Genomic DNA, 19,855 nt, shown 5'->3' on the forward strand with positions numbered 1-19,855 from the left:
TAATCTCGGTGAGAACTGACTACATCGTCCCGACGGTAACTTTCAATAGGAATTTTGCCACTCTCTTTCCAACTAAGGAAGAATGGAATAAGGGATTCTCTCTAAACAACTTCGACACTACAGTCTATACGGATGGAAGTAAAATGGGCTGCGGTGTTGGAACTGGTATATATTCTCACAGACTTAAAATTGAGAAATCTGTGCGTCTCCCTAATACCAGCAGTGTCTTCCAGGCGGAAGTACTGGCAATTGGGGAAGCCTGTAGGCTACTAATCGCAGATTTCTCTTTTAAGGGTAATATCGCTATTCTCTCGGATAGCCAAGCTGCAATCCAGACACTGGGTTTGGCCAAAACAACCTCCAAAGTGGTGGAACAAAGTAGGAATAGCCTCACCATCTTGAGTGAAAACCATAAAGTTACCTTAATCTGGGTCCCGGGACATCGGAACATTGAAGGCAACGAAAAAGCAGATGAACTGGCAAGAGGGGGATCTGCCATGAATAACGCTCTTGCAGAATCGGTACTCACACCATTAAGTGCAGTCAAGAGCACAATTTCCCTAAAATACCTCCGAATCGCAGACTGTAGGTGGAAAGTCCAGACGAAATGCAAAATTGGCAGAACGTTATGGCCCACCTACAACCTCAAGCAATCGTCGGCATTAATAAGAATGAAACGACGGGACGCCTGGAGACTAACGGCAGTCCTAACTGGCTTCTGGTCTATCGGAGAACAAGCAGCCAAAATGGGTATCCCTCACAATACATACTGTCACAGTTGCAAACAACCGGAGAAAAAGGAACCCATCTTCCATTTCCTCTGTGAATGCCCTGCCCTATGGAAGGACAGAATGTTAACCCTGGGCCAACCGCTGTTCGAGAATCTCGAACAACTATCTGGCTTAGACGTTAACAACCTAATAAGGTTCCTTAACCGCACAGACTGGATATAGTTATGCTGTAAATAACCGTTAAACAAGTTGGTAACGAGGATGTGGCAACAAAATGGCGCGGAAGCGCTAGTTGGATTCTGGAAGAATCACCACTTTAACCAACCAACCAACAACAAAGCAAACAAAACTATGTTAATCATATTTTTTAGTTATTTCATTTTTATTAGTTTTGAGGCTTAGAAATGGAATACCCAGGAGGCAAAAACCAACGTTTTCGACACTTGCTTTTCATCGAGGTCAAAAAGCTACCGAAGCAGTCCTGGACATTTGCGACGTATATGGAGAAGGTGTCATAGGCGAGTCTACAGCACGGAAATGGTTAGCAAAATTCAAAAATGGCACTTTTGAAGGAGAACCCTCGCCATACCAGTCGTGGATTGGGGGAAAAAATGAACTCCGATCATAAAACGTTTCTTAATCACCTTCATTCAATGGGATTTACAGAAAAATTGGGAGACTATGAGCCTGGGTGCCCCACTAGCTCAACGAAAAAAAAGAAAGTCGCTTTCAAATTGCTTCTCAGCATCTCGCCCGCGGTCGGGCAACACGCGGTTATAAACAGCACTTTTTGTACCGAATCGTCACAAGAGATGAGAAATCAATATGAAGGAAAGAAAGAAGTGGGTGGCTCCAGGAGGTACCCCAAAACCGAGAGTGAATCCGGATCTTCATCCAAAGAAAATATCCATGTTTTGTGTTTGATGGGACTCCCACATGCCCCCCCCACATGGTGCACTGGGAAATGCATCGCTTCAATGAAGCTATTCGACTGACATGGCCTGATCGAGATAGTCAAACCATGGTCCTTCATGATAACGCCAGGCCTAATGTTGCACAAGTTGTCAAAGCCGTACTCCAAGAGCACAAATGGAAGGGTCTTCAGCATCCGCTGTATTCTTGGGACCTTGCACCGACCGATTACTATCTTTTCCGCTCCCTGTCAAACCATATGAAGGGCGTTACCCATGATAACAAAGAGGTCCCTAAAAACTGGCTCAACAACTTCTTTGGCATCAGACCAAGCTTTTTTTGGCGGAACGGCATTAACAAAGTGGTGGAGAGGTGCGAAGTGGTTGTAAACAACAACGGCGAATATATAATTGATTAACTTTTTGATATAATTATTGTTTTTTGTTTAAATAAAAGTCTTCCGCAAAAACGCTACGAATTTATTCCCCAACCCAATATATATAATTGGCACGTACACCCTGTTTTGGGTGTTTGGCCGAGCTCCTCCTCCTATTTGTGGTGTGCGTCTTGATGTTGTTCCACAAATGGAGAGACCTACAGTTTCAAGCCGACTCCGAACGGCAGATATTTTTATGAGGAGCTTTTTCATGGCAGAAATACACTCGGAGGTTTGCCATTGCCTGCCGAGGGGCGACCGCCATTTGAAAATGGGTTTCTTAAATTTGGCGTTTCACCGAAATTCGAACTAACGTTTTCTCTGTGAATTCCGAATGGTAGTCACGCAACAACCTATTCGGCTACGGCGGCCGACCAATAGTTAATAGGAAAACAATCGCTTCTAAAAAATTAAAGCACATAAGTAATCGGTTTATTTCATAGTCACTAAGAATCTCTCAACGCGCGAAGAAATACAAAAATCCACTACTTTATTCTTCTCCACTTCCTCTCTTCGTATATATAAAATAGCAAAATAAAAATAAAAACTCGATAAAGTAAATTCTGTTCTGCAAATTTGGCGTTTCAATCCAATAATGTTGGAGGAGTTGGTGTAGAAATTATATTCATATCTCGTACTTGCAAAGTGAATGTCTCCTGCACAAGCACACAAATACGCAAGGAAACGTTTTTGTTTTTAGTTTTCGTTGTAAACATATTTTATTGCTTCTACTAAAGCAAGAAAAGCATCTTTCTTGTTTGTTTTTATAGATCGGCGCCATATATATTCTGTAATTATATCACCAAAGTTGCCGGAGGTGTTGTGAAATTTCGCATTAAATAGTCTTCGCACAAGTCTGGCCTGCGATTCAATTTGTTCCCTGCGATTGCCGTCTTCTGTCGCAAGCGGATCAATTGCCTCGCCATGTTTCGCTTTTGCGACTAAGTAACCATGCTCCTGCAGGCGATCGTTAACCTCACGAGAATCCATTTGAATGATGGAACCTTTCAGAACGTGTTTTTCAATCAGGGGGATGATGTCTTCAAACGAGCAATCGTTTTCAGGACACAACTCGAATCGAAGATCTGTACAGTTATTTTCAACCATACGAAGTGCCCAATGACTTTCGATGTTCCTCACTAAAAATTTAAATATACTTAATATTTATATTACAACCAAATATTTTAAAGCGATATTACGTTTGTTGTACTTTATGGTCCCGAATTTACTTTCCCCAATTTGCACTATTTTTCCTGGGCCACCAATCTTTCCACTATACTCCTGATGATCCAATTGGTATGATATTACCGCTTCTCTGCAGAAACCAAACCAGTCGACAATAGTACTAGTTGAAATTGAAGTGCCATCTAGAATGAAATCCTCCCGGATTACGGCTTCTTCGGTAAATCGGTGTGCAAAACAATACATTAAGTAGTAAATATGTGGAAGGCTCAATCTTGCATTTTCGAACCATGTCCCTGTTGCTCTGGAAATGCAAGACTTTTTTCTGCAAGTGCCTCTGGAGCACAGGAAATATCCCACTTTATTGCCATTTCGGCGAAAGTTCATAAATGTTTTATGAACGGAACACACCATAGTTTTTGGAATCAGGCCGTTATCCTCGGCAAACTTAACGCACTGCTCGTTTGTGCCTAGCTCGCTCATAATACGCATCAAATTCCAACTCCCTTTTACTTTACGTTTTTTCCCACCAACGCTCGTTGAAGGCTCTTCAACACCTTTAAAAAAACACATAATTATTATTTCAGATTTTATTTGGAATATGTTTATTTTTACGTGATCGTTTTCCAGCCATTTTTGATAAATTTATAAATGTAGATTTCGTGAATGTAAACGTAAATCTTCTTGATAAACAACAAACTTCAAGGATGTGAAAATGTCGGGCATAGCCCTGTCATAATAAATCCGTTATAACAACGCGTTTGGCATATGTAAAACGATCAATTGTGTCAAAGTGAAAGTATTGCCGCATTCAAAAACAAAAAATCAGATGTGCTTGTCATCAAACTAAATATTTTATTACTTTGTATATGAACGGTGTTTTTTTTCTCTAGCTATACAAATATTACACAAAAGGAAGTAATATTATGGTTATAATAATAAATTTAATGCTTATTGAAGTGTTTTAGTAGAATTTATGGTGGTCGTAGATGGTGGGTGCGGCGAAAACTTCGAGATTGGGGGATATATAGATTTTTCGGAAAAATTTTGGATTTACTGAGGAGTTAAATAAAAACTAAAGGGTTTTCGAATAACAGATGTTATTTTGATTATCCCGCTATTTCGGTAGATGTCACTTTTGAAGCTGTTATTTTGTTGATATTTGACAAGTATAAACTACGCCATTAATAAAAATGGAACGATACACGCTTAAAAAACGTATTGTAATTATTCAAATTCACTATAAATTGGTGAAAATTTGGCAGAGACGGTTCGTAACACTCGAACATTTTTGGGTCATCGTAAAGCACCTTGTCGGATCGCAATGCAGAAGTTGGTGAAAAAATTCGAGCTGTTGGGACAAGTTAGTGAGGTGAAGAATAAAACCCGTGCACGTCGCTCAAGAACAGCCGAAAAAATTGCAGTTGTAGCCGAAAGTGTTGCAGAAAACTCAGGTTTGCCCATTCCTCGTCGTTCTTTGGATTGAGGCATTCCACAAACGTCATTACACCGTATTTTGCATAAAATTTGGGTATTAAGGCTTATAAAGTCCAGTTAACACAAGAACTCAAGCCTGCCGTTCATCAACAACCTCGTGTCTTTGCTGATTGGGTCGTTGAAATGCATGCAAATGATTCCGAATTCCATCGAAAAATCATCTTGAGTGACAAGGCTCATTTCCACCTCGGTGGTTTCGTCAACAAGCAAAGTTTTCGGATCTGGGGCTCAGAAAATCCAAGAGTTATTGTTGAAAAGCCTCTTTATCCGGCGGAGTCATTAGACATTACTTTTTCGAAAATTAAGGTGGAGCAACAGTTACGGTGAATGGATTCACGATTTTTTATAGCCGGAATTGGATGGTATTGATCTGGGCAACGTTTATTTCCGACAAGACGGCGCTACGTGCCTCACAAGCAACGAAACCATTGATTGCTTACGGGAATAACACCTCCTATTGGAAAACACCTTTTCTATTTTCCTGCGAACTTTTGTCGAAAAGACAACGATTCATTTAAACTGAATCAATTAATTTAAAACGCATTAATTTTTTGTATGTAATATGATAAATAAAATACACTACAACATTGTTCCTTAAAGTACGTTCACATATGCAATAATTATCAATAAATCCACCAAATTAATCTACTCGTTTACATGTGGCAGACTACAAAATTGACAATCAGCTGTCAATACTGTTGTGAAAGGTTTTTCTTCACAGAAATTATTTTGGGGGAATATTTCGGTGTTTTTGGTTCGTTTAATTATTATTAACGATATGAAGAAAAGACAAGGAGAAGGAATAACTAATTTAATAGCGTAATTGGCTGTTAATAGTAAACAGTTGGAGGAAATCCGTAAGTGACTTTTACCGAGGTCTCAAAAAATGATGGCAGCAACACGCATTCGAAATTCGATATTACATTTTATAATAAGTAATCAGAGGACACACGCTTTTTTTCTGTTATATGATGCTTGTTTTTTTGAAGTGAAACTTCTTTAGGCGCGTCGGGGGCCCCAAGGCAGATTGAAAATAGGCGAGTGAAACGGTAAGTTCGGAGCGTTACCGAAATCCGTCAAATGGGCGGGGCCAAGGAGCAGCTGCTCCTTCCCACTCTCGCCTATTCGCTCTCTCTGTCGCTCTCTCGCATCGCAAGCGCTGAACGAAATGTATATAGCACACAAGTAAGCATTGAAGTAGACTGGCGACATGCAGGCAACCGACAATCGACAACCGACAACGGGTATTATAGATAGTCATAGCCCGTGCAAATGAGTGCTGTGTGTGAGTATCAGATAAAGCGCCGATTGAATGTGTGTAAGCGGGAAAGCAATAAGAAACTGCTGTGAAGTAAATAGATGGTAGGTATGGAGGAGACGAAGCGATACAATGAGTGCGTTTGCCAAACGAGTGACGATAGTTGAAGTAGAAGGTTGTAAAATGACATTTTAACCGTTTCGGTGATCAAAGCAAATTGATTAACGCGCCAAAAGTAGGCAAAAAATACCATTGGAAGTGCAAAGAAATGTCAGCGTCAAGTGCAACACTGCACCCAAGTGGCAAATTTGAAGCTAATAAGGACAAAAATAAATAGTACAAATTTATGTGGAGTGATATAGAAAAAAAAATATGAAAAACTGAATTTAACACGAGAGAGGGGGGAGAGATCTAAACCGGGGCTCCCATGCATGGAACAACCAACTTAGAAGTTTCACTTCTACCGTGCGTGAGTCTGACAGACCCTAGTTTTTTTTTGCTACTTTTTGTAGTAAAAAAATTAATATTTTCTTCAAGTGGATAAGGTAATTCGAAAGCGCTAGAAGACAGAAAAAATGGGCGAATGAGAAGCATATACCGCAGCGGTTTTTATTAATTGATTCAATAGTACTCGTTCAAATATTAGTTTTAGTATTACACATTAAATCAAATAAATAAATAAATATTTTATTCAAAATTGCTGGTTTCTCGGTATATTTGAGCTGGAGCTTAGTCAAATCTATGTGTCGTTTTAGTGTTAATACATTTAAAGCCTTTTTGAGTAGATGAAACGGGATACTACTTTTTACCATCTCTTGAATTCCTCAATAATTTACTAAAGGCAAAAATCCTCTTTCTTTCAATGCAAACAAAAGAAACAATAGCAAAACAAAAAACAAAAAGAGGACTCTGATCTCCCGTATGTGAATCAGCTCCGTATGATAACATCTTTACAATTCAGGCCAACGAATTGGTATTTCGAAAACTTTCCATGTTGATATTGGTGAAACTGGTACAGTAAATATTTGCCCACCTTGCACAAAGGTAAATATAATGCACCTGTGCAAAATCGTATAAATAACAAGTACATATTTTCATGTATTTGGTATGTATAGTTAGATACAAAAACGTAGTCATAATACGAAGCACTTTTGGAAACCTAGTTAACTATCAGCTAATGCATATACATAGTTTAATGTAGAATTTATACTAGTGGTTTCACCTTTACAACCCAAAAACATTGGGAATATGTTATTAAAGATTCGGCATGCGCTATTGGAAATAAGCAATCATCCAGTGACAAAGCAATCGGCTATCATTATCAACAATGAAATTATCATTACTTCTGGCTGCATCCTGCAGCCATATGTGCGTCCAATGACACCATTCATAGCTGATGCCAACAAAGAAGGTGTTTGTCCAAGCACGAAAATCATACACAAACTACAACAATGTCAGCTCATTAGTGTACAAGATTGCAATAGCGTGGAGGCTAAGCATTTGAATGCTCTGAACTACCAGGTGACATTCGATCGACGCAAATTGCCACCGCCTAATGAACGACGCAGACAACCGCATATATTAACGCGTTACTGTGCCAGGTTGCTGTTTCTCTTCAGCTCATCGGAGATTTCACGGCATGTGCTACGCTTCCTAGAAACAGATCACACTGACGATGCACTGAAATCGCATAATGAAGTGTTACTTTCCAGCTTTCTAGTTTTAAGTATGCGTTGTGATGGTGGTAAAGAATACTTCGAAAAATTCCTTCGCCACATTGAGCATTATCTACGGTATCTAGAACCAATACACACATTGGATGATGTGCTGGTTATGTGTACGCCATTTGGCTTGGAAAATTTCTATAAGACCATAAGCATCGGCAAAGTATCGAATGTAATGGGTCGCGATGGTTGCCTTTTTGTGTTATCTAATGCGCTGGCGCTGGGTTGCGAGGGTGCTGCTGTATTCAATAACAAACTGTGAGTAGGGTTTGGATTGGATATGGGAATAGTACAATATAATTTAGATCTCTTATTTTTTAGACGCTTGATTGGCATGATAATGTGCACTTCGTTTCAGCGCCAGCAGGAGAATGTTAACTTAACTTTAGCGGCAAATTTTGCATTCGTGTTGCGGGATTTTATGCGCCAACTAGGCTTAAATATTACGTCGGTTCGAGTGGCAAGGGATTCATCTAATTTTCCATGTATGAAATAGTATGTAGTAGCATATGTGGGGCATAGCTAAGTGAAATTGTATTCTTTGCAGGGGAACGTGCTATGGTTGTAATTGAAGCTAGAGGTAGCCAAGGCACTGGCACATTTGTAAAAGTGTTAAACAAAAAGTTTATACTCACATGTACGCATGTTGTTTTCAAGGTAAGAATCTACGCAATTTACAAATATGTATAAGCAAATACTGCATAAAGCTATTAACCATAAATAAAATTCTGGGCCAAGCCGACTACGCGCGATTTTCAACGGTCAAGAGGCTTCCGTTTGCTTGAATTGTTGATTGAACGGATGTTAAATCAATTTTTATATTTGCTTATTTCTGCCATTCAACCATTTTGAAATACAGTCAAATGTTCATAAAAATCCTTTTCTCTTTTAACTCATAGTTAAGCACCAAGGCGTTTTGCCGCAGTGTGGATGGAGAATTCGAATCGGAAGTGCTTTGGCGAAATCCACAATACGACCAACCATTTGATATTGCTCTGTTAGCCGCACCCGCTAATATTCCCGAGCGCTACTGTGTACGTTTGTCTAGAACTAAACCAACACTTGGTCAGACAGTTTTTAATGCCGGTTTTCCTTACTTTGTCAACTTCAACTTGAAATATGATTTCAACCCAGCCATATTTCAAGGACGTGTTATTAAATGTTCACCTGGCGCAATTATGTCCGATGGTTGTGTACAGGCTGGTCAGAGTGGTGGGCCGATGTTTGATGATCAGGGTTATATTTTGGGTATATGCGTGTCAAACATAAAAGTTGGGAATGTTGTGTATCCTAATTTAAATACCGCAGTGCCCATTTACCAGATACGCACATGGTTGGAACAGTATGCGCGTACAAATGGTAAGTAATGTTCGACTGATTCTACTGTAAGCGAACAGTGGGAAATTGCGTTACATTTGTGTTTCGTTTTTATTTTACAGACGTACAGGTACTTAGTAATTTGGTGGCCAACAAGGAAATGCAGCGTATATGGGCATTAGAAGCTCCTCCTGTCTTAAGTAAATTGTAGTAGTAGTCTAAATGGTAGACTCAACACTATTTTGAAAGAAAATGTTGTGTAAAATTGCAACCATATTTTTATATACTAAACACATTCACATTACACATAAGTTTAAGTAAATTCTTTGTAAATAAGTAAATATGAAAGTGATATAAATAATATTTTTTTTATGAATTTGAGATAATTCTATTATATTTAAATACTCGTGGAGAAGTAAATTCGTTACAAAATCGTGGAGAAGTAAATTCGTTACCTTTAATGTTTCTATATTCACAAAAAAGCATGAACCTCGCCCTAATCCTGACTACTTATTGAGACATTTTGAGCTATAAACATGACAACTATTTATTGAATTAATGGACCTGGGATATCAAAGTTCATTATTACTGATTATTCGTTGCCACGACAGTCGGTTCTTCGTCACCGGAACGACCCGGATTTATATCCGGCCAATGACTGTTACTTCAGCAGAATTCCCCGTATATGTATGGGGTATGTTTATGCTGCTACAACAACAACAATTACTGATTACTAGTTGTTTACAATGAACCTTGGTAAATGTATTAAAAATAACACAGGCCGACAAAATTTAACCAACATTCAGACCCAGAAACCAGACTATATATTTCCGAAGGTTTATGATGCGCTGAATCCAAATCTGGCCTCAGAATTGCTCTATCAGCTCTGGTTTTCGAGATATCCTAACCTAAAAGTGCAAAAAACCCCATTTTTGCCCATATTTGAGGTTATGTAGCCTTGCAGATGTTTTCTTTCACCAAAATTAAAGGATGGCATCTTTAAATACAATCCTTCTTTTTTCAAATGGCGTTTTGTTTGCTCAAATATCATTTTTTTTCGCAGAGATATCGCATTTTGAAATTTTCATGTTTCGAAATTTTCCTACACCTGAAAATCGATTAAGATAACATAGACATGATATATTCGATTACTAATTTTCTTGAATTGAGTCTTATTTTTCTTAAAATTTTGTCTCACACCATAAGTGTGCTGACTCACCACATCCCTACACTATCTAACCTTTGGGTACCGAGTCACACACAGCCCTAACCCCTAGAAACCACCCCTATCATACCGCGAGCAGGCTAACCCACATAACCGCAAGCAGGCTTTCCCACAAACTCCAAATTTACATACTATTAATCCATATATTTCAGGCCCTCAAACCCAAGAAAATTAGTAAGCGACTATATCATGTCTATGTTATCTTAATCGATTTTCAGGTGTAGGAAAATTTCGAAACATGAAAATTTCAAAATGCGATATCTCTGCGAAAAAAAATGATATTTGAGCAAACAAAACGCCATTTGAAAAAAGAAGGATTGTATTTAAAGATGCCATCCTTTAATTTTGGTGAAAGAAAACATCTGCAAGGCTACATAACCTCAAATATGGGCAAAAATGGGGTTTTTTGCACTTTTAGGTTAGGATATCTCGAAAACCAGAGCTGATAGAGCAATTCTGAGGCCAGATTTGGATTCAGCGCATCATAAACCTTCGGAAATATATAGTCTGGTTTCTGGGTCTGAATGTTGGTTAAATTTTGTCGGCCTAGTTCCATTAAACACGAAAGATACGATTATCGTAAAAACTCAAACTAATAAATTAATTTTAGTTATCAATCCGAATTTTGCATGGACAGAGAAGCAGATATTAGTTTAAATTATTTCGGATACTTTTCCTTGTAGACTAGTGTAATTTACACATTCGTGTACACGTTTTTTATATACGACTTACCCAAAATCGCCAAGTCAAATGAAACGTTTGATAAGAAGTGCGATAGATTTCAATAAATGATTATTCATTACTCACTCAGATAAACGTCTAAAAATTATATGGTTATACATAAATATACGATTGATGCATGCACATCTAGATGTGTACATTGATCTTTACCCTAGAACAGAGAAATCATAGCAGACATGTGCTTAAGTATGCACATTTTTGTCCAAACATTGGTTGACATGCGCTTGTAATGAATTTAAAGAATTACAAGCTTCCGAGCATATTGGGCATGTATGCTGAGGCGCAGAGGGTGTTGGTGCTGGTGGAGTGGTTTGCTGCAAAAAGTATTTGCAATTTTATTGTGCATGTCATCATACTTCAAATAACAACTTACTCTTGTAGCTGGAGTTGGCATACTGTTTTTTTGCACTGTAATTGATGCCATGCGCTCTTGGAGTTGTTCCACTTGCTCGACTAGAGTTTGATTTTTGCGTTGTAGTAAACGCAAATCATCCAATAGTTGCGCCTTTTCGCCAGCCATTTCCTCGCGAGCAGTGCGCTCTAATTGAAAGTCTCGACTGTATACATCTACCTGTTGCCGAAGTAGGTCAAGTTCTTCCCGCATTTCCTCTCGTTGCTTCGTGTAGTTTTCGAATTGTTCTGTTTTCTCTTCGTCACTGGTTTTGAGTAAATCAATGTCTGATTTCAATTGATTTACAAGTTCTTCAGAAGCAGCCAAATTAACTTTAAGACAGGTTATTTCATCTATGTACTGCTTTTGCTGTGTTAGAGCCGAATATAAAGAAACCAATTACATCATATTGAAAAACCCTTGTAAGCACACAGGACCTACCATGTCGCTAATTTCTAATTTCTCTGCTAACAATTGCGACAAATTTCTCTCGAAATTTTTGACAATATGCTCATGCTCGACACGCGTAATGTACTCGGATTTTTCTGATTGCTTATCATCTTTACCAAATTTAGAAATTACCTCAAAAGAAGCCTGCAAAAGATTTATTAAATATGCTTAAAAAAGGCTATAATAGTGCATAATATATATTTTAAACTTACAAGCTGTTGTAATTCCAGTTTTTCAATTTGTGCGCGCATATTGGCGATTAATGAAGACTTTTCTGAAATACTTTTTACAAGTTCGTCGTGCTCTAGTTTTCGTACTTCTTCGTAAGCGTGTACTTGCTCGATTTTTGTAGTCAATTCACGTTTTAATTCCAAGTTTTCATTACGCAACTGGAACGGAGAACAGTATTAAAAAAAAAAAAAAGATAAAATAAAAAACTGGCTGACTTCCTAAACGTGGCATTGCAAACCATGGCTGAGATGTATTTTTTTAATATTACTGCGATTCTTTGCATCAGAAAAAACTGCGAAAACCATTTGAGTTTGGGATGCTTATCAATAATTTGATGCATATTATTTACGAACTTCAAACGATTATGCATCATCGATTTGTTTTGTTTAGGAAAATTGGACTTTGTACTTATGCAGCGCAATTGAAGTTTGGGAAGTCAACTAATATTGAACCCCTGCTTGTTTTCAATTTATTTACCATAGCTATTTGATGTTGGCATTGCTCTAATTTCTGTACATTTTCTTGTTCATTAGATTGCATTTGTTTTTTCATTTCCAGCCAGGAAGTCATTTTATTATTGACTTGCATAATAAGTTCTAATAAAATACTCAAAATAAGTACTTATTCTTCTTTTATTAATTAATTTTACGCATACCTTTCATTTTAAGATAATCACTCATAACTCTTGTGAGCTCCTCGCAATCTTCTAATGACACGCTTGGAAATTGTGAGTGGACACTCGCCTGTAATACACGCACATATTTAATTGACCGTAAATAAATTGTTAATGCTATCTTCGGGGAATGGTTAGTATTTTACCCACTGTGCGATTTTGTATTCCAAATTTTCTATACATATTAAGATATTATTGGAGTATTAGTACAAAAATTACAACAAAATTATTGTGAAAAAAATTAAGTGGAAGTGTACCTAAAAATTGATTATTCAACTGGCTGATTTAAGGCAGAATAAGAGAAATTAATGTATGCCTATTTCCGAAATTTACACAAAAATGTTTGTTTAATAAATTACTGCACAGAGATTTGAAATTTAAATTAACGTTCGGACTCTTGGTTAGAAGTGTGTGTTCATTTTTTTGGATAGGGTCACAAATTTGGACACAATAATCCGCAATCATTGGGTAATTAACTGAACCATATCCCTATTTTCTCAATAGAATTAAACTGAATTTAATAAATTACCTTTAGGGCATCTGCTGGCACTTGACCCATTATATAACTTACAGCTAAAGAGTTCGAATCGCTATTGTTTGTAGTTATTTCGTTTTTCATCGACTCCTTTGAGCTCGTTTTGGGGATGGCGCCAGTGTTTTTCTTCCCTTGTACACCCATATCATCCTGTTGTAAGTCTCCCACATTGTTTGAAATCTCACTTTTATTGATGGATTCTCCACTTTTTTTCCATATGTTATATGACCGCTCTGAGCATATTGACGTTTCAAGTGGTTTAGTGACAGAAGTATCAAGCCTCTTCCAGTCTCCATTGGCATTGGACCGCTCAGAGCTCACAGATGATTCAAGTGGTTTAGTTGCCGAGGCTATGGCTGCACTTATTGAGCTAAAATTAGCATTATTTAATATCGGTTGCATTTCTTCTGCTTGAGCAACATTTCCGACACTTTTTTGTTCCGATTCTATAGTTTTATTAGAGTTCATTGAATTTAAAGAATTCGGTTGGGAGCAACTGCCCAAAATTACAAATGAGTCTTCCTCTGCCATCTCGTATAGCCACCGCTACTGCAAACAATACAAATAACCAACTGCTAAAACAACAAAAGCACGGAATTAATTATTTTATGATTTAAGTTACTCTATTTCCCATGGATTAAATGATTCTGTTTTGCCATGGGGTTCCCCTTAAAAGAACAGTTTTATATTTTGCCTTATCCATTTGTATGATTCACACAAGAAAGAAAAAAATTATCCATGAACTCACCGTATATTGCACAATGATGAAATACTCGATTGTTTTATTCGTGATACCAAAGTCTGAAAAAAATTCAAAATATTTAGTTTGTTAAAGCTATTTATAAGATAACTTACGCCGCAATTTATCTGCAGAAAAGTGAACAAAAATAAATCAAAAATCAACACAGCCGATAGAGTTTTCGACGTCGAATTCCGAATTTCGAAGTAGTTGCAGCTGTCTGCTCAGGGTTGCTCATCAAATCTGATTGTTCTGAATAATTTACTACGGAAAAGCAATCATTTAAATAATTCGTTGTTTATAAAATTTCCTCCATCGTGTTATTTTTAGTTTTAGGTAATATAGAAAATTTAAGTAGAATAATAAAAAATAATTGCAGGGATTGATAAACGGGAAAATAATGAAATAGTGGTATAAATAGCAATGTTTGAGGCAATTTATTTATTCAATTTCCAGCCCAAGCACACATTTCCAAATGAGTCATCAACTTGTGTGTACAGGCAATTTTTCGTTAAATTTTAACAGGAGAACGCAACTTTGACGAACAATGATTGCAGCGAAGCGAGAATTTCGAGTTATTTTCTGGACGATGACATCTTGAATATTAAAATGCTCATCAAATTGCATGCAAGCAACCTCACAGGTGTAAATTGAAATTACTTTTGATAGGTCGCATGTTTACACAAATTAAAAGGCAAAAAAGGCAAAAGGTAAGCATTATGATGGAGGGAAAAGTCCTATGCTGTTAAAACAACAACAACAACAAGGGAAAAGTCAACAGTTTTAAAAATTATCGATGTAACTGAATATGTACTTCTATGATTATTTACACAAATAGTCTTTAAATTGATTTGACCATTTACGGCTAGTTTTTCAATGTTAGTCAACTGTGTTGAATTTTTAAACTGTGTTTAATCCTGAAAAATTGAGTATCTCATTACGATATTTGCATTTTTTAATACATACTTTCGTTTTATTTTTATAATTAATTATTTTACGCCTTACAAAAACACCCTCTAGATGCAAATGGAATCTCCATTTCCGTAAGCAATAATCATTTTAGCTAGAATATAGTATAATATTTTTTCTTGGTGATTTTTAAATAAAAAGCTTTAATTTTTTATTATTCATTTTGAGGTTTTTATTTAACTAAGAAATAACGAAGTATAAAAATCACTTAAACTATATATGCCTAAAATTATTTTTATTTTTATTTATATAAACTATATACGTATATGTTAATCGGTATTATCCAAATTGTTGCCTTTGTCCAACATTACGTGCTACTTCAGCGCGATAACGAAACAGTGGACGGAAGACGTTAACCTCAGCGAGCTCCATATCAAACTCCATATCGACAGGTTCATTAAGTTGTGTTGGAGTTAAGGTGCGACGCGTGCGTCGGTTATGTATATCAGATACACTTTCTAATGGATTTGGCTGTTCAACAATAGGCTGCAAAATCAAAAACGAATTCAAATCTGTCGGTGTTGGATTTTGCTGATGTTGTCGAAGATTCGTGCCAAACAAATTCGGATTTACTGTAGTAGAGGTTGTGGTAGGCTCAAAACTTTTGTACTTGTTCTCATTTGGAACAGGAAGCGAATAGGCGAGGCCGAGGAGAGTGCACAGAATGAAGTAACTAACATTTTTACACTGTAAATAGTAATGCAAAATTAGAAAGATTAATTGATAAGTTTTCGCAAAATGTAAGAAGTGAAAACATCACAAACCGAAATTTCTGAAATGTATTTTTTGGACCGTATTGTTTACTTACATTACAATTACTCATTTTTTATTGTTAATTTTTTTTAAATTATTCTTAATTTTTATTATAAATAGTATTTTGGTTCCTTTTTGTAAGGCTTTGTATTGCTCTTTTGTCTATTAACAAGCTATTGTTGCAATAAGAGCTACTGCAAGTGCCTTTTATAGCAAGGCAACTTGAGATAGCCAGAAAAGCATGCTTACAGTAGCAGTTACATTTTTGCAAGTCGCATTTATTTAACACTTGTACACTGTGAAGCCCGTAGATTAGCTTTTGACGGCGTTATGTTAATGAACGAAATTAAAAATATATATATTAATATTTTAAATTTTTGATTTCAGTTAACCGATAGTTTAAAAGAGTTATCAATTTCAAGTTTTTACTCCACATTTTCTATTAAGTAACACTCTTCAAATATTACTTGAAATACTTATACCTCCATTATGCATAAAGTAAAAAGTTTTTTAATCATCAAACATCTCCAAATTAATAATTTTATTCAAGGTTTTCGTTTGATCTAAATATAATAATAAAACATTCGATAATATTATGTATATCCGGTTTCTCCGTACAACATCCGGTAAGCAACATTTGTTTTGGCGCCGTCAAAAATCGGCACAGCAACGGCAACGTACTCCAAAATAACGCTTTGTTGTGTTCAAAATGAATTAGCGCAATTAACGTCAAAGAGCTTTTGGATTTCACACCTAAGGACGTAATTAGCAGTTGACAAAAGAGTTTGTAAAGATTTGTGATAAGTATTTAAAAAAAATAGTGCAATCTTCTCTATTCCATCACTTTTGTATGTAATAAATATCGATTGCCGGTATACGCAAATTCCCTTGCCGACTGCAAAGGTGCAGTATCCAGCGTACATTTTATTCGGCACTACATAAGGTGAGTTCAAGTGCATGCACAGTGATTTTGTAAATTCATACATACATACATATATCCCTTGGACCGTGGCAAGGCGAAAAACATACCAATACATACAAACAAAGCATATCATTTTGACATAAGCCATACCTACGGTCAAGGCGAATTTATTACAGGTGACAGCAAACACATATAAGTAAAACCCTACATGTATTTGTTGTTGCGTTTGGTGCAAGCATCATGTCAAAATCAGCAAGCAAATGTAAACATACGAATGTAAACATACCAATACATACAAACAAAGCATAACATTTTGACGTAAGCCATACCTACGGCGAAAAATTCAGCTGGGAGAATGCTGTCACCTTATTAAATCCACCTTGCCTACGGTGAAAAATTCAGCTGGGTGAATGCTGTCACCTTAATAAATTCGCCTTGGACCGTGGGGTGTCCGTGCGCTTTATTTCGTTTCAATTACACATCCGCCGAGACACATGTAAGCGGTGCACAACATTTAGATACGTCATTAGGTGCGCGCAAGTCACGCGAGCTACAGCTGCATCTCCATGCTAAATATGGTGCTGAATAATGCATGTGTTTGTTATTGTTTGTAAATGTCATTTGAACTTCTAAGTAAATGTTTTCATTAAGTTTGCGCTTCATTTAAATTTAGTAGGGTTACAAAAGTAGGCTTCAGCAAATTATCACGTATTACTATATGATTCATTGTGATCAATAGGAAGTGATAACAATTGCTGTGGTCACCTTGATACAATTATACATTTAGAAATTTGATTATAAGTGCACTGTTGTGTTAGTTATTTAAGAAAATTTCTTTAATAATAAGTAGTAATTCTAAGTAAAGCTTGGAAACCTAGAACAGAAGATCGTACTAAATACGAAGTACTACTTTAGACTTACTACCCAGGTGCTCCTGTGATGAGATATTCCGGAAAATCTTATTCAAGGTCTTATTTACTTCATACTTTTTTCTATCTAAAAATATGCAAAAAAGCCTCATAGGATATTATGAAATAAGGTATTTATGATCCGTTTTGGTTCATAATTGGGATATAGCTAATTATTTATTATAAATAAATATAAATATTCCAGAAACATCTAATACCGTACTTGTGGTGTGGGCTAATTGCGTTCATATCAAGAACACATAAGCCTTAGAAGAAACTAACGACTTTCTTTACTGGAAATTTCAATGCCCATCTATGGAAATTCGAGAAAAGAATAAGAAAAATTCAAACCTTCCACAAATTATTATTTAATATAATAAAATATATAAATTATTATTCAATATATAAAATATAAAAAAGGCGGCCGCTGTAGCCGAATGGTTTGGTTCGTGACTACGATTCGGAATTCAAAGAGAACGTAGGTTCGAACCTAGCTGAAAGACCAAAAATGAAGAAACAGTTTTTTCTAATCGCGGTCGCCCCTTGGCAGACAATGGCAAACCTCCGAGTGTATTTCTGCCATGAAAAAGCTTTTCATAAAAAATGTCTGCTGTTCGGAAACGACTTGAAACTATAGGTCCCACCATTTAAGGATCAACATCAGGACGCACGCCATAAACAGGAGGAGGAGCTCGACAAAACACCCAAAAAGGGGTTACGCACCAATTATATTACATATAATATAAAATATATGTAAATGTACTAAACGAGGGGGTTCAATAAGTACCCTTGCTAGAAATTAAGTCATCATTTTTTCAAATTTTTTTTTTCAACATAGTTCCCTTTTAGAAATATACATTTCTCCCAACGCTCCTGCCACTTTTTAGCCCTTCCAAAAATAAAATTTGGCGAGCTCTTTCTTCATGTTAGGGAACAAGAAAAAGTCGCAGGGAGCCAGATCGGGTAAATACGGTAGGTGCGGCAGCAATTCATAACGCGATTCACGCAATTTTCCGGTGACAACTCCGGATGAATGTGCTGGTGGGTTATCGTGGTGAAACAGCACCTTCTTAGTGCAATGCAGTACATCGATCTTACTTTTTCTAAAAGTCCTTGAGGATGACGCCGTTTACATCCTAAAAAATCGTCGCCGTGACCTTTCCGGCCGATGGGACTGTCTTCACCTTCTTTGGAGCAGATTCACCGGGAGAAACCCATTGTTTTGATTGTTGCTTAGTTTGTGGTGCGTAATGATGAATCCATGTTTTATGACACTCCACGCCGGTGACAACTCCACGCCGACGTTTATATTCGTTGAACCAATATCTAACTGTGGTCATAGATGGCGAAGCGTCCTCATAGACAGCATCCAACTTTGCTTTTATTGCTTTTATCTCCTCGCAATTTTTCCCATTCAAAACAAAAAGCGAATTATTGAACGATACTGCTCTTTTTTTATTTTAGGGTAAATCACGAAACAAGTCTTACTCGAATAGCTGCCAGATCCAAACTAATCTATGAATCATTTTGAAAAATGTTTTTCTGTTTTCTTAATAGATGCCAGCATACGATGCTAACGTCAATTTCTCTCGGGAAAGTCCCCTGTCATCCAACCCGGGTACTTAATGAACCGCCCTCGTATATGCCTATCGAATATTATAAATTTGTAGCGATTCTTTTGTAACGATTACGGTTTTCGCACAATTATTTTGATGAACTTGTGTACGCAGATAAATTAAAATCAGCTGGATAGTGCTTATGCTCACTTTTGGTAGAGGAGAGAAAATGCTGGTTTTTTGCCCAGTTAGATTGCTATATTTTGATTCACGAAATTCGACAGCCCTAGTGCAAATAAGTAGTAGTATAGTAGGTAAGATAGCGCAGGCAAGGACGCCCACAAACAAAATGGAGGGGCTAGGTGTAGAAGGACTTGTCCATACTTGGTACGAGGCTTTGAGGACACTTCACAAAGGATGCGATACATTTTTTTCTCGGCCTCAAACCGACAAACGGTTATAGTGCTAAGTATGAAGAAGAAAAATCTCAGAATACAGTGCCGGGAGCAAATATAAATTCATCGAAACTGTAAACAAGTTTGCTTGCTGCTTATAGTTTCGCTGATGAAAAGTTATTGTGCTAATGTATCCTACGAATAAGTATAACTCAAAAGGTCGTACTAGTAATGGCACATTTGATTGACGTCATAGTACCAAAAGAAAATGGGCAGCGTCTTCAGGAAACCTAAAATATAGAAAAGACGT

General features: G+C 36.9%; 4 protein-coding genes across 9 annotated transcripts; 1 reads left to right on the forward strand and 3 right to left on the reverse strand.

Annotated features, from left to right (window-relative positions):
* Nucleotides 1-2,479: 2,479 nt before the first annotated feature.
* On the reverse strand, nt 2,480-4,026 carry LOC128866034 (uncharacterized). The gene is made up of 3 exons (XM_054106499.1): nt 3,877-4,026; nt 3,279-3,818; nt 2,480-3,218 (listed from the first exon to the last, which is right to left on the reverse strand). The coding sequence occupies exons 1-3, from the start codon at nt 3,893-3,895 to the stop codon at nt 2,776-2,778; spliced, it is 1,002 nt and encodes a 333-aa protein (XP_053962474.1). The 5' UTR covers nt 3,896-4,026; the 3' UTR covers nt 2,480-2,775.
* Nucleotides 4,027-6,903: 2,877 nt separating this feature from the next.
* Nucleotides 6,904-9,496, forward strand: LOC128867538 (uncharacterized). Of its 4 annotated transcripts, none has more exons than XM_054108842.1 (6): nt 6,904-7,060; nt 7,230-7,998; nt 8,062-8,225; nt 8,288-8,397; nt 8,640-9,099; nt 9,180-9,496. In XM_054108842.1, exons 2-6 carry the CDS (start codon nt 7,265-7,267, stop codon nt 9,266-9,268), a joined length of 1,557 nt encoding a protein of 518 aa, XP_053964817.1. In that variant the 5' UTR covers nt 6,904-7,060; nt 7,230-7,264; the 3' UTR covers nt 9,269-9,496. The 4 variants fall into 4 exon arrangements, with proteins under 4 accessions (XP_053964817.1, XP_053964814.1, XP_053964815.1 ...); XM_054108839.1 differs by having other exon boundaries at nt 7,132-7,998; nt 9,180-9,495; XM_054108840.1 differs by having other exon boundaries at nt 7,208-7,998; nt 9,180-9,495.
* A 1,556-nt stretch (nt 9,497-11,052) lies between these two features.
* LOC128867615 (NF-kappa-B essential modulator) lies at nt 11,053-14,264 on the reverse strand. Of its 3 annotated transcripts, none has more exons than XM_054109025.1 (9): nt 14,159-14,264; nt 14,052-14,104; nt 13,298-13,852; nt 12,751-12,838; nt 12,573-12,691; nt 12,077-12,253; nt 11,856-12,008; nt 11,397-11,783; nt 11,053-11,337 (listed from the first exon to the last, which is right to left on the reverse strand). In XM_054109025.1, the coding sequence occupies exons 3-9, from the start codon at nt 13,832-13,834 to the stop codon at nt 11,206-11,208; spliced, it is 1,593 nt and encodes a 530-aa protein (XP_053965000.1). In that variant the 5' UTR covers nt 13,835-13,852; nt 14,052-14,104; nt 14,159-14,264; the 3' UTR covers nt 11,053-11,205. The 3 variants fall into 3 exon arrangements, with proteins under 3 accessions (XP_053965000.1, XP_053964997.1, XP_053964999.1); XM_054109022.1 differs by having other exon boundaries at nt 13,298-13,875; XM_054109024.1 differs by having other exon boundaries at nt 13,298-13,878.
* Nucleotides 14,265-15,206: 942 nt separating this feature from the next.
* On the reverse strand, nt 15,207-15,921 carry LOC128867958 (uncharacterized). The gene is made up of 2 exons (XM_054109598.1): nt 15,820-15,921; nt 15,207-15,698 (listed from the first exon to the last, which is right to left on the reverse strand). Exons 1-2 carry the CDS (start codon nt 15,832-15,834, stop codon nt 15,291-15,293), a joined length of 423 nt encoding a protein of 140 aa, XP_053965573.1. The 5' UTR covers nt 15,835-15,921; the 3' UTR covers nt 15,207-15,290.
* Nucleotides 15,922-19,855: the final 3,934 nt, after the last annotated feature.

This window comes from Anastrepha ludens, chromosome 6, assembly GCF_028408465.1.
Source record: "Anastrepha ludens isolate Willacy chromosome 6, idAnaLude1.1, whole genome shotgun sequence".
NCBI lineage: Eukaryota > Metazoa > Arthropoda > Insecta > Diptera > Tephritidae > Anastrepha > Anastrepha ludens.